The sequence below is a fragment of the Gavialis gangeticus genome, unplaced genomic scaffold (genome assembly GCF_001723915.1).
Source record: "Gavialis gangeticus isolate Ggan-Ray unplaced genomic scaffold, GavGan_comp1, whole genome shotgun sequence".
Lineage (NCBI taxonomy): Eukaryota > Metazoa > Chordata > Crocodylia > Gavialidae > Gavialis > Gavialis gangeticus.
The window spans coordinates 13850814-13867193 of record NW_017728980.1 but is presented as its reverse complement, the minus strand read 5'-3'; the positions used below and the strand labels follow the sequence as shown (position 1 = coordinate 13867193).

The following is a 16380-nucleotide window of genomic DNA, read 5'->3' as shown; positions in this document are numbered from 1 at the left end:
TCCATGCAGCAGAAGTGTTTTTCTGGATAGGGAGAGCTTGTATTTCCTGGTTCCCGGTTCGGCCCCTGGCAGTTCCCAGGGAGTGTCTCAGTGTCAGGTTTCTCTCCATCAGTGAAGTGAAGCCTTGCTAGGCCTGTGTGTGCCATCTACTGGAAGCAGCACCCCAGGTCGCAGGTGTCAGTGCAGCCCTGCTTATCCCTGGCAAGGAGCGGGGGTTCAGATCACGTCTCTGCCCTTAAGTCTCAGGGCAAAAATCTTGCTGTTCCACCCAGCAGATCTGCTCTCGGATATTGTGCTCTCCCGACACCCGCCGATATCGGCAGGGCAGCGACACGCTAGAGCAGAGCTGTCGGTGCCAAGCGAGGAGGGAGGCAGGGGGATGTTGAGCATCCCGTGGACGTGATGAGAAATCCCAGGCGAGAGCCTCCCCGGGGGACAGGCGCTGTCAGAGCCCCTCATGCTCCGCTCGCCTCTGTCTCTGACAGGGTGTCATAAAAATGTGCGGCAGCAAAACAGGGGCTGTCAGCACCTGGGGAGACGCACGAGCATCCTTGCTGGAGAGGCTGAGAGAAGTCACCGAGCCTACGGCCTGGGCAGCAGGGAGCCTGGCTTGGTTTTCTGCCTCTGCTGCAGCTTCCCAGTGTGACCTTGGGCAAGTTACTTAAGGGCCAGATTTGTAAAGGTATTTAGGCACCTACACATACAGAAAGGCTTTCTGAAAATCCTGCTTAGTGCCTGGGCACTTCACTCCTGTAGGCACCTGTCTGTATCCTCTGTGCGCCAGGGACCCAGCTATCAAATGGAGCTAAAATACCCGTCTTGTCCTCTTGGATTGCAAGCTGTGCTGTGGCTACATGCCGGAGCTAGCACTGGGGGTTGCTGTGATGGAAATAATAACAAATAGCAAATGCTTTCTGAACAAAACCTGCTAGGGCACCTCCCTCTGCTCCAGGGCTGAGTCCGGTCACACCAGCCCCATGCTGGGTGCCCTGACTCGGAGCTCCTGCAGCCTTCCCTTGCAGGTGGGCCTGCCTAGAGAAAGTATTTTACTAAGTCCTAATTGAACTTGGCAGTTGTGTGCTCTTTAAAATCATCCACAGGCCTGCTGGCATTGCTGTCCTCGTAGCTACGGCCCCAACACCAATGCTCTTGGCCTTTACCAGAAGCCAAGGCCATCCTTCTTCCCAAACTACAAGCAGGCTGACAATAGGGCTTACTGTTATCATTTGCCTCCATGCAGAGGGGCGTGAGGTCCCTGACCAGAGAAATAAGAAGATCTCCATCCTGAGGGGCTGTGTCACAGCCACCTGCTTAGCTGACTAGCCAACGTGGCTTAACAGCTGCCCCTACACTTTGAAACGAAGTCAGGCTCTCAGGCTGAGCATAGCACCTCTGCTATGGGGGAGCTTACACAATGCTCGCTGATCTGTAGGATACATCCGCAGACTAACAACATACTTTAGGAACGTGATCTAGGAAGGCAGTGAAGCAGGACTAAATCTTGGCTCTGAGCACGTCTGCTTTCTGCGCCCTCTGCAAAGACCCACGTCCTGTTTGCTGGGTCCCACCCGGCGTGTTCGTCTCCCACGGGCTTTGTGGGTCTACTGGCCCCGCTGCAGCCCCTGATCCCTCTGTGGGCTTAGCGAGCCAGCCTGTTTGTATTTCAGGGATAACTCCAGCTTTGCCGCTTTGTGGAAAAATAGACCGCAATCAGATGAAACCCGGTGGAGTCAGCTCCCATCAGGCTGCTGGGACAAGCCGCGGGGCTGCAGGTTTGAGCTCCACCAGAGAAACAGAAAGGCACTGAAAACATTGGCAGCGCCGGGAAGCAGTTGGCCGCCATTCTGCATTCCCCTTTCATCCTGTGTCTGCAGGAATAAAAGCACGCCTGGGGGAGAGTCCCAGCTCCCCAGCTTAGAAAAGCGATTGTGCTATTTTGTGCTTAGGTAGCAAGAGCCCGCAGACACGAGCAGCTGCCTGACACCAGCCAGCACCAGGCTTGCCCCTGCGTCCGAACTCGCGGCCACTGTTTTCATGTGGCCAGAGACATTTGGACAGGAATCGGTCTCAGTAACAAGCTGTGAGATTGGCACAGGCTGGGGTGGCTACTGCCCTGCAAGTGGGAGCTTGCTTCTGCAAAGGAAGACAGAGAAGACAGAAGGAGGATGATTTTGTTGCAGTAGCACTTGGGTGACTCGGTTGTTCGTGGGCCGGGGCCCCATTGCGATGAGCTCTGTATAACACAGCACAAGCTGGTGTTTTTTGCACAGAACAGGAGCTCAGAGATGATTTGGTCACTTCTGATTCAGAAGAACTGCTCCCAATTGCCATGAAAATGCAACCTGGACTGGTCAGAGCAAAGCAAACTTCAACCCCAGAACAACTTCCTTCTCTGCAGCCCACACCTTAATTGCCTGGGGACAATTCAGGCAATTACCTGAAATGCCTGGGGACAATTCAGGGCTGTTCTTTGTTTTTCTGAAAATGAAGGCACACTGTGGTGTTAGCTGGGTAATGGGGGGCCAGTCATCACTCTGGTGGAAGACAAGGTCTCATTACTTACCCACCCTGCCTGGCACACTCATGGCGGGGTCTTGTCTCTTTTCAAAGTCCGGTTTCCTTTCCCAGGGGTGTGGACCAGGGATTTTTGGCTGAAACTGTAGGTTGATCAACACAGCATGTGAACTGAGACGCCGGTGAGTCCCAGGAGGCAGCTGGAAGTCAGCAAACACGCTGTTCTCGGGCTTGATGGGCTTCCTCCTGGTGACTGAGCGGTGCAGGAGATGCAAGGTGTACAACGTACAACATCAGCTCTGTGCTGGTGATATTTTCAGCAAGGCCCTGTACACCTCTCTGCCCATCTAGGTTTTCAGTCTGGGATGGGATCATTTCACAGTGCACCTGGTGCTAGTGCCTTTAGTGAACCCAGCCCAATGTCCGTCTTGCCCAAGTGCCCTGATGAAGAAATGCAAGGCACCTTCCCTTTTGCTCGTTAGCATTGAACATGGTAGGACTGAGATGAGGAGAAACCTCCTGCCACAGGTTGCACTAGACCCCACTGGGGCAAATGTGTGTAACCAAGGCCCTTCATCTAAGATGGTGGTGACAGGCCATTATGCTCCAGTGCAAAGCAGGCAGACGAAATGAGAGCAGTCTCCAGCCCAAAACACAGCCCAGAGAAAAGGGATGCGTCAGCTTACCTGGGAACTCAAATGACCTAGCAGGGGGTTTGGCTGGGTGTTGTTCTGGGGGGGGTATGTTTGTGCAAGTACATGCATGCACACATGTGTGGCGAGCAGCAGTGAGACCGTGCGTAGAAACAGGCAGGAAACAGACAGCTCGTGCCCATGTATGTCCCTTAGAGAAGTCTAGCAAGCGGGCTTTGGGGGTGGGCACCAGCTCAGAGAGGGTTGGTGCTTTTGGTCCATTCTTCCAGCCTGCGGCGCAGCACGCCAGGACTCGCAGAGGCAGAACATAGCCAGGATGCGTCTACAGGCTATTATTAGCAACGCGGGTCAGAGCAGTTTTTAAATAGGGATTTTTATTTTAACAGCGTCCCCTCAACCCAGGCCAGCAGCTGCCTCCCTCACTTCGCACTGGGAAGGGCTGCTCCTCAGTGCATAGAGGCCAGGGGCTGGCTTCACCCTCCCTGTATGCTCTATATCTCACCCCGATTCCTGCAGCCTACTTTGGCCCTGGGATGCAGAGCGGTTCACTCCAACCCAACGCCTGCGTGGCCCTCAGTATGCACCCCTCTCCCAGCTGCCAGGCCTGTGCCAGTTTTCCCCACAGCCAAGGAACCCATTCTGCAGCTGCCACGTGGACCCAAGGATGCATCGGCTGCCATTTGGGCCCAGTTTATCTATGCAGGTGCCTTAGAGTAGCTGAGAATCAGGCCTCATCTGCGGATGCAAGCAAAAGACCCTCTGATTCTGGGTGACTCCTTCCAGAGGACTCCTGTCCCTGCATGCAGGTGTGCCAGGGCCCCCATGTGCAGCCCATGACAAGGCATTTCAGCTGCTGTACTTGGCGCAGGAGGAGGAGGTGCGTGCCATCTGCCGGCTCCCTGTGACCAGCCTCGCAGCAGCTGCAGCAGGCTCCAACGCACACAATCCCCCTCTGACATCATCAGACTCAGGAGGCGCTCCCCTTGCACCCTGTAGCATCATGGCAAATGAACCCTTGGCTGCTGAAAGCAGCTGGAGGGTCAGATGCACCCACCGGGCCAGGCCGCTGAAGCTCATACAGCTACAGCAGTGCTCCCGGGCGACATCAGGCCAGGCAGGTTTCTCGTTGCATTCAGGGATCGTGGCGGTATCTCCCTAACATGAGCGATAGGAACGCAGAGCAAGCCAGGAGGGGCTGGAGCCACATTTATTCCTTGTTCTCAGCAGAGTGGCTGGGATGTTTACATGCCGTCAGCGCCTTGCAGCCCCCAAAGTCTTCTGCAAACGTCAGCCGCCGCTTTACAGACCCACCGCCCACCCCTGAAATGCGGCCCCCTCTGGGGTAGAGCCGGCAGCTGGCGAACAGCCCACAGCAACACAGCAGGGCAGCTGATGGCAGGAGGCGATGCTGGTCATTTCTGAACGGCCGAGCAGGGAAAGTAGCCTGGACTCCATCTGTTTGAGCAGTGCTTGAACTAGGAGCAGCTGGACATTACAGCGCCACCCTCCCATGGTATCATTCTCCCCCCTTTCTATCACTCCACGCCCCCTTTTGCAGGAAGCAGCCTTCAGGAGTGGGGGTCCTTTCTGGCATGCACCCCCCAAGCCGGCACAACCACACTCCCCCCCCACCCCCAGTTCAAGCAAAGTGCCCAGATGTCTCAGGGCTTGACATTCCCCTTCCCCTCTTCTGGGGGCTCTGCCTGTCCTGGGGGCTGTTCCTGGCGGGTTATCTGCACCTCATTGACTCTGGCCTTCACCTCCTTCCCGGTCCTAGGAGCCACTATGGTGAGGATGCCGTCGTGGGACAGCGTGGCTTTAACCAGCAGCGGGTCAACATCCATGGGGAGGATGTAGGTGCGGGTGAACTCGCGGGAGATGAAGCCGTGGCGGTCGGCCTTCTGGGGGTGCTGCCCCGCCACCTCCAGCAGGTTGTCCACGGTGCGGACAGCGAGCTCGTCGGGCAGGAAGTGGCAGACGTCCAGGAACACCTGGAACTTGTGGTCGTTGAGGCTGATCTCCGAGATGCCCCGGTCCAGCTGCTTGTTGATCCGGGGCCGGATGTAGTAGCCGTGGTACAGGGTGGGGGCCAAGATCTCAGATGGGGACAAGCCTGGGAGAGACACAATGAGGAGGAGATGGTTTCTTAGCACTCGCAGGGGACCAAGATGAGCACAGAGGATGAGAGGGGGACGGGGGGGAAGAACCCGGGATGCGGCAGGCAGCTCTTGGCTCTGTGCAGGCTGCATGCCCTCCCGTGCATCAAGCTGCAGCGGGGCCGCTCATGGGCACAGCCCTTTGCCATCCACCCAGTGCTGCTGTTGGCCAGGTCAGGGGTTGTATCTGGCTGCAGGCTCAGCTGGCTGGGCTGATGGGTAGCATGGGTGCCATGGGGACAGAGCATAGCCCCATGGCACCCACCTCAGCCAGGGGCTGGCACCCAGCTTTTGGATCGAAAAGGGAACAGCTGGGCAGCGGGTGCTGCATGAAGCCTGGTTCCAGGGCAGGACAGACATGGAAAGTGCTGACTGGAGACAGACTGGCACGAAGGACTAAATCCCCCTGGGTGGCATTGTCCTGTGGGCTTTGCCTTCCCCCCGGCCGGGCTGGCGCTGAATGGTTCTGCTGCCTCCTGCATTCTTTCACGGCTGCCTGCTGCTGCTCTGCCTTTGTGCACAATGGCCCAGCTCAGCTTTTCCCTTCTGCCCCAAGGCCACAGCCATGTCCCCTGGGCCAGCACTTTGCAAATGCCCCTAAACCTAGGCCTTGCCAGCCGCATTTCAAAATGGGCTGTCCTGTCCCGTCCTGGCCTGGGCAGGTGAGCATCCCCGGTGCCAAGGTGTGCGGCAGAGGAAGGGGTGGAGGCTCCCTCGATAAGACACCCCTTTACAAGTTAAGACATGGAACCAAGTTCTCCAAACGGCCTGTGGACCCCGCCTTGCAATCACGCAGCCACACGCTTCTCTGGGGGCCACAGCAGGTCTTGGCTGAGTGCCTGGGCCAAGCAAACTGTCTATGGATGGCTGGAAAGCATGCATCAAGGGAGCAGGGGCAGGATTTGGCTTGGCATTTGCTGCCTAGGCGCAAATAGGGAGAAGGTGTGGGAGGAAGGGACAAAGCAGGAGGGGACAAGGAGCCAGGAGATGCAAAACACAGTGATGCTCATTCTAGAGGCTCCTGCCTGCCATGCACGGGGCTCAGCGTGTCCGTGGGAGAGGAGCCTCCCAAGGGATGCGTGCCACACGCCAGCAGGAGCAACCGGAGCGGCAGGGATGCCGGCAGGGACCCAGAAGGGCCCCCATCCTGCTCCTTACCTTCCCCAAAGTTCTGGTCATACATCTTGCTGGGGTTGGCAAACTCGTACTCGGTGCTCATGGGGTAGGCGTGGGGCACCGCGCGCTCAGCCATGGTCAGCGGGGAGCGGCCCGGAGCGCCGGCTGCCTCTGCGAGCGAAGGCTGTGGAGGGTGAGGTTTTAATCGGGTGAATTCCAGAGGGAGGAGTGCGAGACACCAATACGACCAAAATAGACTCGCGGCCTGGAACGGCGCTGAGCCGGGCCGGAGGGAGAGCTCCTCGCTGCATTCCTGCAGGGATTCTGGGAAGTCCCGGCTGCTGCGACCAGCAGAGAGAAGGAAGGTTTTGCATAGGCACCGTTTCTAGGCTTCCCACTATGGCAGGGGTGGGCTGGCAGGCTAGAGGGGGCCTGGAGGCTGGGGTATCCACATGCAGATCCCACCGCAGTGCCAAAGATGCATCGTACAGCCTTTCCCCTGTCTGCTGCGGCGTTTCTGTCACCCAAATTACAACAACGCCCCTACCTGCACTTCGCAGGGACAGGGGCTCGGAGGGTCAAGGAGCAAAGGCTGGCAGGGGGGTTTTGTGTTCGGTACCCTAAGGGTTAAATGGCTCTCTGGCCACAGCTGGAAGCCAATATTGCTGCCTTGTTCTGATGGCCTCGAAGTGTCTCCAAGCCACAAACAAGCAGGGTTGCAACAGATGTCCCAGCCTCCACCCCAGCTCCAGGAGCTGGAGTCAGAGTGGTGCAGGGCACCGGGCCCTTGGCGGGTTCTCACAAGGCCCCTTTGCTATTTGGCCCCTTTACGTTCCAAACACAAGGGGAAAAAGATAACCAGGTAGCAGAGTCGTGACCGAGGATTCCCGACCCGGAGCTGTGAAGTTCTGCACGTACCCGTCAAATAGTGTTAATGCCTCTCCCTCTTCCTCCACTACAAACGTGCCGTGCCACTGAGCTAAGGGCCAAGCCTGAGTATGAATTCTGGCCTGGCTCAGAGTCGGGGATGCCTCTGACAGACACACCGGAGTAGCGGGGTGCACATTTGACTCAGATCCGTTTTTAAAAGATGAATGGTTTGATGCCCAAACAAGAACCCCATGTCCTGAAACCAGCCATGCCTGCAGGATCCCCGCGTGTGCAGTGCAGGGCAGTGGGTGCCCTGGCACCCTGTACATGAGGCAGGAGTGGAGCAGCTCTCGCAGCATCTATCTCTGCCCTCCATCCCTCCGGCTGAGACCTGCAGCATCTGCTGCTGTGGCCAGGTCCTGCAGCCAGGAGGGGAGCTCCTGTCCTCGAGTTATAGCCCTGGGCACAGGAGTGCACTGAGCTGGGGTAGGGTCTCGCTTGCTGCCCCATGCTGTTCATGCAGCTGTCGTGCTGCCAGCACTGGGTTTGTGCTGCTTGCCTGAGTCCATGGAGTTTGCACCAGCTCTAAGACAGGACACAGCTGGATGCAGGAGGGGCTGCCCACTCCCCATGGCCCCCGTATAGCACACTGGACAGGTGTTCGGTAGCATCCAGCTTGTCCTTACATAGTATCAATGCTGCCATTTGCACTGACATGGGGTCTAGACATGCCAGTCACGATGCTGTACAAACACAAGACAAAAACATGGTCTCTGTCCCCAAATGTTTCTGAGCTTCACTTAACCACTCCAGTCTTGAGGCGCTTCAGAATGAGCCCAGCACACCCCTGGGCTTTTCCCTTGGGCTGTGCTGGGGGGAGGTTCAGGGGTCTCTCTGGAGGGCTCCAGCCAGCCCAGAGAGCATTTGTGCAGAGCAGAGGCAGGGCACTGTCAGGAGGAAGCGCCCAGCTCTGCCGCGGGGAGGCAGCTGGGTCTGACAGATGCCAGCCAGGCAGGCAGGCCTGAGCCACCCCCCACCGAGTGAAGGGGAAAAGGGATGGACAGGTGAGGAGTTGGGAACAGGAAAGTTGGAAAGTAAAAAAATAAGAGGCTGATGTTGCACTCAACTGGAGCCAGGAGGCGACTGGCAGCTGTGCCAGCCCCCCTGCCTCAGCGCCCAGACTTACTCAGCACTAAATTTAACCTGATGTTTCCTCTGAGTCAGTCCTTATTTTGAATGCAATCAGGAGTGCATGGGGGCTCAGCCTGGGGGTGGGCAGGGTGGATGACACGAGCTCTGGGCTTCAGACTGAGCCACAGAAACACATGCGCAGGCAGCGGGAGAGGGCCCCGGGCTGCTGCGGGTCGGGCTGGGGAAGCACCAGCAGAGCTGCCCAGGTGCTGGCACCTCTGTGCTGCTCCAGGAACTCTGCGGGACCAGGGCACCACCCTGCATGGGAAACCGGCACCTGCCCATGCCCTGGGCCTGCATGTTTCTTTGGGGCTCCATGCTGCTGGCTTTGGACGGTGCCCAGCAGTGAGCTCTTCTGGGGGCTGCACTTTCCTTCTTCTTCCCAAGCAGCTGCCATCACTGAAGTGAGGACGGCAGAGAGGCAGGAGCAGGGCTGACACTAGAAGCGATAACACCGGCTGGCCCCTCCACCCCTCCTTTAAGCTTTACCTGACTCTTCGGGGCAGGGACCATTTCTTGGCCCTGCGTCTGTACAGCGCCTAGCACATGGGGCCCCTGCGCTGCGATGGGGGCTTCTAGGCCCCAGTGCACTCCAACGGCACAAAGGCTCTCAGGACACAGGGGTCTGTTCATGCAGCAGGTTTATCCCCGCCTCTCAGCCAGACTGGACAGAGGTCTCCCTGCATCCAGCTTGTCGCCGCTCTCCCGTGATGAGGCTTTAGTGCTGGATGCTGGGCGGACTCATGGGGAAGCTGAGCTGGTCTCTTTGCCCTCAGGAAAGCAGAGGGGCAACAGCTGCCGAGGCTCACACCCTGCCCGCCCCCCTCCCCACCTCCAGCTCACCCTTACCCAGGGCTTGCCGCTGCCTGCAGGGAGCCGTGCGGGTTGAGGCCAAGGCAGAAGTGTGGAACTGCTCAGGGGACATTTGGGGGCTGACGCCTTTGTCATCCCGATTTGCAAACAGACACGGAATGGGCTGGAGGTGACAAGCCCTGTGCAAGCTGCAGAGGGGCAGGACCCCCAGATTGGCAGGGTAGGACCAGGCCTGCTGCAGCTGGGGCATAAGGAAGGACAGACCGGCACTGGTGGGGGGCATCAGGGCTCACAGGGGTCACTGGAGAGGGACAAGTCCTGCAGTGAGCTGGCCCCCACCCATGGAGCAGCGGAGCTGCCTTGCGTGTGTCCCTGGGACCCAAATTGCAAAGCCCAACAGGAAAGACAACGGCCCCTTGTCGCTTCTGCGTGAGCCAAAGATAGGCGCTGCACTGATCCTCCTGGCATCTGAAGCAGCTGGAGCCGTGGCCAAGCTGGCGAGGGCTCTGCTGATAAACAAGGCGTGGGGGGGCCAGGAGGCTGGCCAGCCAGCCGGCCTCGGCTTCTTGCTGACCCGCGAGACCAAGTTCTCTTTCCTCCACCCCCCGGCTCCTTCATCCAAATCCCCCAAACAATGGCCCGGCCAGTGCTGAATGGCGCAGACGAGAGCGGGATGATAAAACTCCTGACATCATTGTTCCAGAGAGTTCAGCAGGAGGCGCGCCCGGGACAGCTGGGGCTATAAAAAGCCCTCGTGCACCGGTCCCAGCACAACTCAGCTGCAGTCGCACTCACGCTTCCCCCAGCCAAGGCAAATGGATATCTCCATTCACCACCCCTTGCTGCGCAGACCCTTGATGTCCTTGTTCACCCCCAGCCGCATCTTCGACCAGAGCTTTGGAGAGCACCTCCTTGAGTCCGAGCTGTTCCCCACCTCGTCCAGCATCAGACCCTTCCTGCTGAGGTCCCCCTTCCTACGGATGCCCAGCTGGCTGGAGACGGGGTTCTCCGAGGTAACACTTCTCTCTCGCCGCGCTTGGTGCTCTGCTGCTGGCTCTGGACCGGGGGGAGCCTGGGATGGCGGGACTCATTGCAGAGCCAGGAGCTGCTTCCAGAGAGTTATCTGGGGGGAAATGGGGAGAGCGCAAGCTGGAGGCACCGGGGCTGATCCTCCACATCAGGCAGGGAACAGTCATTTGAATGAGGAATCCTATAAGATGCTAATTAATGGTAATTAAGCATTCCCTTGTGGATGTTGGCAATTAGTACTGTAGCCGTGGGGTCAAGGGGCAAGCAGCAGGGCATGTGGGAGTTGCGGTCCCTTCTCCTAGCTGTTAGACCAAACTTGCTGCCAGAGGAAGGAAGAATCCCAGGAGACCTAGAGACCCTTTCGGACATGCAGCAGGTGGGAGGGTAGCGGTGCTGTGCTTATGCATAGACCCCTCATCCAGATGGACTTTGTACACTCCTTGTGCAACTCTTTCCCTGGTCCTGGACCATCACCTTCCTGCCACCCCTGGAACGGAGGCAGGAATCAGCCTGCCGCTGCCCCTGCCCTGCCCTTGACTTGGCTGACTGCTCCTGGAAGGACACCAAGGAAGGCCAACTCTCCCCAGCCTCTCGGAAAGTCAGCAGGACCCCGGAGCCCACAGCAGGGACCTGCAACACATCTCAGTGGCTGGGAGGCTGCTCCTAATGCCCCATTGGTGCCAAGCAATCACGCAGATCCTGGGAGGGACTCAAAGTGAGGTCCTCCTGGTGGGCATCACATCCCCCTGGTGCAGAAAGGCACCTGCCATCTGGCCTCAAGTCACTGCTAGGGCAGATGTTCTCAGAAGATCTGTGCCAGGGAGCAGGGACGGGCTGTGGGGCTGGACGAGTCAGAGCGAGAAGCTTATTGGGCAGGTGCCTGCCCTGCTCCAAGGACATGCCAGCCGTTGAGTCCCCCTCCCTGCCCCTTTGCTTCCTACACACTCTGGCTCACACGGGGAGCAGTGGGCAGCTTCTTTGCTCCGTGCCGCCCTGCCTGCCACAGCTGAGGCTTGCGCCCCGTCCTTCGGAGCCCTGTAAGGGGCAGGTCACAGGGCTGGCACCAGGGTGGCGTGGGGCTCCTACCAGGGGGTAGCGTGCAGTGGGAAGGGGGCAGCCGATGCCATCTCCTTTGTGGCAGCATCCTGATGCCAAAGGGCCACAGGACAACAAGGAAGCAGCTCCTTGGTTCCCGCCGGCCGCTGGCAGCTTCCTCCCCACAGCTCAGCTCAGAAGAGCATGGGACTCCTGCCAAAGCCTCTCCAGCGAGACATCAGTGCCAGTTATGCAGAGACGCTGGCTGCGTTATTTGTAACCGAGAGATGGGGAAGTTCCTTCTCCAACCTGCTGCTCCCCCCGGGGCTCCTCTTCCCCCTTGATCTCATCTTCCCAGACAATTCCCCCTCGCTCTCCAATGTCCCAGAGCCCCTGGCTGATGCTGCCAAGAGCGGCATATGCCTCCTGTCAGCTGGGTTGAAATTCCTCTCAATGTGCCGTCACCCCTGGCTCCAAACGGACCCATGAAAAGGTCCCATTTATCACCCCAGGTCCAGCCTTGAGGAGTGGGAGGTAAAAGCAGCTGCTGGGATCACAGGACCTTGGCTGCAACACCCTGGACAGCTAGTAAACAGCAGGCCCGATTCTTCTCAGACCAGGGAGGCAGGGGTGGCTCTGCTGGCGTTAGGGGGTAACGGAGACAGCAGAGCCCTGTGTGGCTTTGGCAGCAAGTCCAGGGTGCGGAGGAAGAAAGATAGTGGAACCGTTTGAAAAGCCGGTGACAAACCTGCCTAGCATGATCTGAAGGGGACAATGCCCTCTTGCAATACCACGTGAAACAGCACATTGCTGGCTTAAAAGCTGCTGCTTCTTTCTGGGGCTGGTCCATGGAAAAAGGGAGTGCCCAGTGCATCGGGACCCTGGCTGCAGGTAACCCCTGGGATTTCTCTAAGTGAAAGTAGTTGGAGGTGCGACACAGAGGCTCTGATGGAGCTGGACCACCTTCTGCATGTCCCAAAACCCAGACACAGAGGGACTAGGTTTTCAAGGGGGGTCCTGTTCAAACACTGACTGTTACAAAGGGAAATCCAAAGCCTGAGAAAGCCACAGGACTCCACAGGGAGCAAATAGCTTGGCTCAGAGGGATCTCAGAGCCTGAACGCATGCTGACGGAGCAGGAGGTACGTCCACCTGCTGGGAAAGGGAAAACAAAAATGAAGCAGGCCGGAGGGAGGAGGACGGCCGGGCTTGGTGGTTCAGTTCCAAAAGTGAAGCCGAACAAGCATCCCTCCAGCCCCTGCGAAGCGGAGACAAAACAGCGTTGCCTACCATGGGTAAAGGGGGAGATGCAAGCCCAGGTGACAGGGCTGTCTGTACAGCAACTCATTTCATGCCGGGAGTGATGCCACGGGGCGAATTTACCGGTGATCTGGAAAAGGGAGATGAGTAGTTCACTGGTGACACATCCTGTGAGTCAGGACTGCGCAGGGGGAGGCGTGAAAGGGGCTGTGCCCGGTGGGTTTCTCTAGACCAGCGGTTCTCAACCTTTTCTGTACCAGGACCCATTTGTAAACTTCGACGGCCAGTCCCGACCCAGTAAATAGTTTAAGTAGAAAACAGTCCTCCGGCCCTGCTGGTGCCCCTCACTCCCGACCCGCTGCCCCCAGGCCCCAGGGTGTGGGGCAGGGGGTGGGGCACGGGGGAGGCTGGAGCTCTGCCAGCCTGCAAGAGAAAACCCATGGTTTCCTATGCTTTTACGGAGAATTCATTTTTAAGGGTTCACAACCCTTTCATATATTCTTGTGACCCACTTTTGGGTTGCAACCCAAGGGTACCGGTAAAAAGGCACAGGGTGGTGGCAGCAGGAAACAGAGCTTGCAAGGGAGGGAAAACCACAGACCAGCTCCATTCCTGTACACAGGCAGGTTAAAAAGAGTTCAAGGTGACAGTGGCCTTAATGACCAAGGGATCAGAAGTGTGACAGGGCAGCTCCCTGGCCAGGGCAGCCACAACACCTGGCACAGTGCAGGCTGCTGCCCTGGTTGCCCATGTGCTCCCTCAGATACACTACTCCCAGGGACAATATTTATTCTGCCCCTGTTCAGACACGAGCGTAGAGCTGCTCAGGTATTGCAGTGAGCATAAGAAACTAGAAAAACAGAAAAAACCAGCAGCCTAAGAGATGGGATAAAGCAAGGAGCAAAGGGGTCAAGTATAGCGCTGCTACCTCCAGGCCAGCCCTTGAGGGGTAACATGTTTGAGGCGTGCCTGGGGTAGGATGATTCAGATTAGGGGAGCTTTTCCATGGGCTTGAAGGAGAAGGATGCATATGGCAGGCTGCTCTCAAGTTGTCCGTCTCTATCCCGCCTTATTTTGCAGATGCGACTGGATAAGGACAAGTTTTCCGTAAACCTTGATGTGAAGCATTTCTCCCCTGAGGAGCTGCAAATCAAGGTTCTGGGGGACATGGTTGAGATCCACGGGAAACATGAGGAGCGCCAGGTACGTCTGCTTGTGCGGGTCTGGGTTGAGCTGTGTCCACCAAAGATGCCACAAGGTTGCCAGACCGCTTGCTAATCTGCTGCAATGGCTATCCCAGGAGGCGCCGTTTCACCCTCACCAAAAGACACACGGGGAGGAGGTTATTGCTGCATCCTACATTCAGGGCAAATTGAACTGGGTAAAGTCCACCTTAAAATGAGTTCTTCCTTCCAGGAATGGAGGGGAGAGGGGAGGGAGCCCAGCACAGAGACTGGTGAGCTGTGTAACAGAGAATAAGTGAACGATGAACTTTAATAATTAAACCAAATGATCAAGCAAGTCCTAGTCCCAGCCTGCTGCCACCTGAATATCTTCATCTAGAACAGAAGTATGGTAGAACTCTAAGGTCCGATCCTGCTCTCTGCTACCTGAGTGCAGATCCCATTACAGCTTGTTCCTAGAAACCGCTGGGGCAGCTAGGAGGTGTGTGAAGGCGTAGGCTGCGTCTACGCTGAGAGCTTTACTGGTATAGGAAGACCAGCACACTGTGCTTGCAACATGCTGCAAGCATGGGTACAAGGTGCAGCAGGCATGCTCAGCCCCAGAAAAGCCCCCAACCATGAGTGAGCCATGCTACAGTGGTATCAACACAGTCCTGCCAGTGTACCTGTCTATACTAGGGGCTTCTCTACCTGTGTCTGCCAGGAATCAGACCCCTTTGCCCAATGCAGCTACAGTGGCAGAAGCCATAAGCACCGCAGGGGACAGCAGCACAACACATAATAATTAAAGTGATGGCCAATGAACTTGGTTCCTCTCACCTGAGACCAGCAGTTCACAGGGTTTTTATTAAGCCAGCTGGCAGTGGAAGTGTGGCCTGGGCAGGGCAGTCTGAGCTCACAGCGTCTGGTCAAACTGCCCCCTGGTTGAAACGCTCCTTTTGGGCTGGTGCCTCTGAAGTGTGGCCTCAGCCCGGAGGGAATGCTGCCCAGACAGGCTAACTCGATTCCAGCTAACCAGCGCTGTCCTTCTCCCTCCCTTTTCGATCAGGATGAGCATGGCTACATCGCCAGGGAGTTCAACAGGAAATATAGGGTCCCCTCTGATGTGGATCCTGAATCCATCACCTCCTCCCTGTCCCTGGATGGTGTCCTGACAGTGAATGGACCACGGAGACCAACCGACCTTCCTGAACGTACCATTCCCATCATCCGTGAGGACAAATCTCCCACTTCAGGAGTCCAGAGGAAGTGAGCAGCCATTGAAAACCATCCCTGCCCAACTGGGAAAACCTCTCCGTTGCATGCGAGCAGTGTATGCTGTCCTGAATAGCCACACCTATTTATTTATGCTGAGCAAAGCAAAAGGAGCCCATTTACTAACAAATAAAACATGAATAAGCACCTTGTGGTTTGGCCTTTGAATATTTGGGACTTGGTGAAGGATCTGGGAACATAGTGCCACTGATGTGTTAGTAGGGGAAAGGCTCTGGTCACAGCAAAATATCTGTTATAGTTATGTGTATTGTAGAGGTATCTAGGGGCCCCCACCATGGCTGAGGACCCCAGGGAACAGGGTGATATATAAAGACAGAACAGGATGATGGTCTCTGCTCCAGAGGTGATAATCTGAGATATTATTAGTGTCCAGTTGGTAGGGAGAAACACACCATGTACCCCAATGTACCCCAACTACCCATAGTCCATGATGTTTCTTTCCATAACTGAGTCAGCTCTAGAAAGCCTTTGTGTACCGCGGGGCCAAAGCCTGAATCTATTGTACTCAGTGTCTGCTGCCCACTTGACTACCCTGGGAGTTTTGACTGAGTAATGACTGTAGGGTTCGGTCCCTGCACAATAAACCAGGAGAGCTGGAAACTCCATGACACTGCATTTGATGTTCATGAACATGAATGGCCCAAAGGTGGGAGGACTGGACACAGCTTTGCACAATACACAACAGCATCACCCCCCTCCCCACTCCAGGCCAGCCAAGCTGAACTTGCGGGGATGGAAAGGGAGTCCTCCCTTTACTCAGGGCAGGGACCAGGAACCAGCAGCAAAGCCTCCTTTGGGTCACTAAGTAGCTTCCCCAGTTCATGGTGTCTGCTGCCTGCATGTCCAATGGTGGCACCAGTGGCACTGTCCCCACAGATTCCCATTCTTAGAGACACAGCGTTAGTGTGAAGCTGAGAACAAAACCTGCCTCCACAGCACTTCATGGACAACAAGACTCAAATGGGCAGGAGCTCAGGGTAAGGCTGGTGTGCACCAGCAGCACCACCCCTTCACTATAGGCCACTGGTGGAATGAAGAGGGTCCGGTTGACGATGAGATATGTTCAGGTTCAGAGGACTACAGGCATCAGGAAACCAATGTTTTCTTCTGCTGTGAGAGAGTCTCTTAAGAAATGCTTGGCTGCTTTTTCTTCATGCGCAGGAATGTTTTGCAAACACTTGTTGCACAATCTGTCTCTCGGTATTTCACTCTGGATTTCCGTAAACCTGATCCCTTCTGACTGTGCCTGACAAAAAAATCTATCCAAGGGAAATTCATTGGTAT

General features: G+C 56.7%; 2 protein-coding genes across 5 annotated transcripts; one reads left to right on the top strand and one right to left on the bottom strand.

The window, feature by feature from the left end:
- Nucleotides 1-4359: 4359 nt before the first annotated feature.
- On the bottom strand, nt 4360-6783 carry HSPB2 (heat shock protein family B (small) member 2). Its single transcript, XM_019510497.1, has 2 exons — nt 6482-6783; nt 4360-5280 (listed from the first exon to the last, which is right to left on the bottom strand). The coding sequence occupies exons 1-2, from the start codon at nt 6573-6575 to the stop codon at nt 4829-4831; spliced, it is 546 nt and encodes a 181-aa protein (XP_019366042.1). The 5' UTR covers nt 6576-6783; the 3' UTR covers nt 4360-4828.
- Nucleotides 6525-15222, top strand: CRYAB (crystallin alpha B). 4 transcript variants are annotated; one of them, XM_019510519.1, is made up of 4 exons: nt 6526-6545; nt 10191-10326; nt 13718-13840; nt 14870-15222. In XM_019510519.1, exons 1-4 carry the CDS (start codon nt 6541-6543, stop codon nt 15071-15073), a joined length of 468 nt encoding a protein of 155 aa, XP_019366064.1. In that variant the 5' UTR covers nt 6526-6540; the 3' UTR covers nt 15074-15222. The 4 variants fall into 4 exon arrangements, with proteins under 4 accessions (XP_019366076.1, XP_019366064.1, XP_019366055.1 ...); XM_019510531.1 differs by lacking the exon at nt 10191-10326 and having other exon boundaries at nt 6525-6545; XM_019510510.1 differs by lacking the exon at nt 6526-6545 and having other exon boundaries at nt 9915-10326.
- Nucleotides 15223-16380: the final 1158 nt, after the last annotated feature.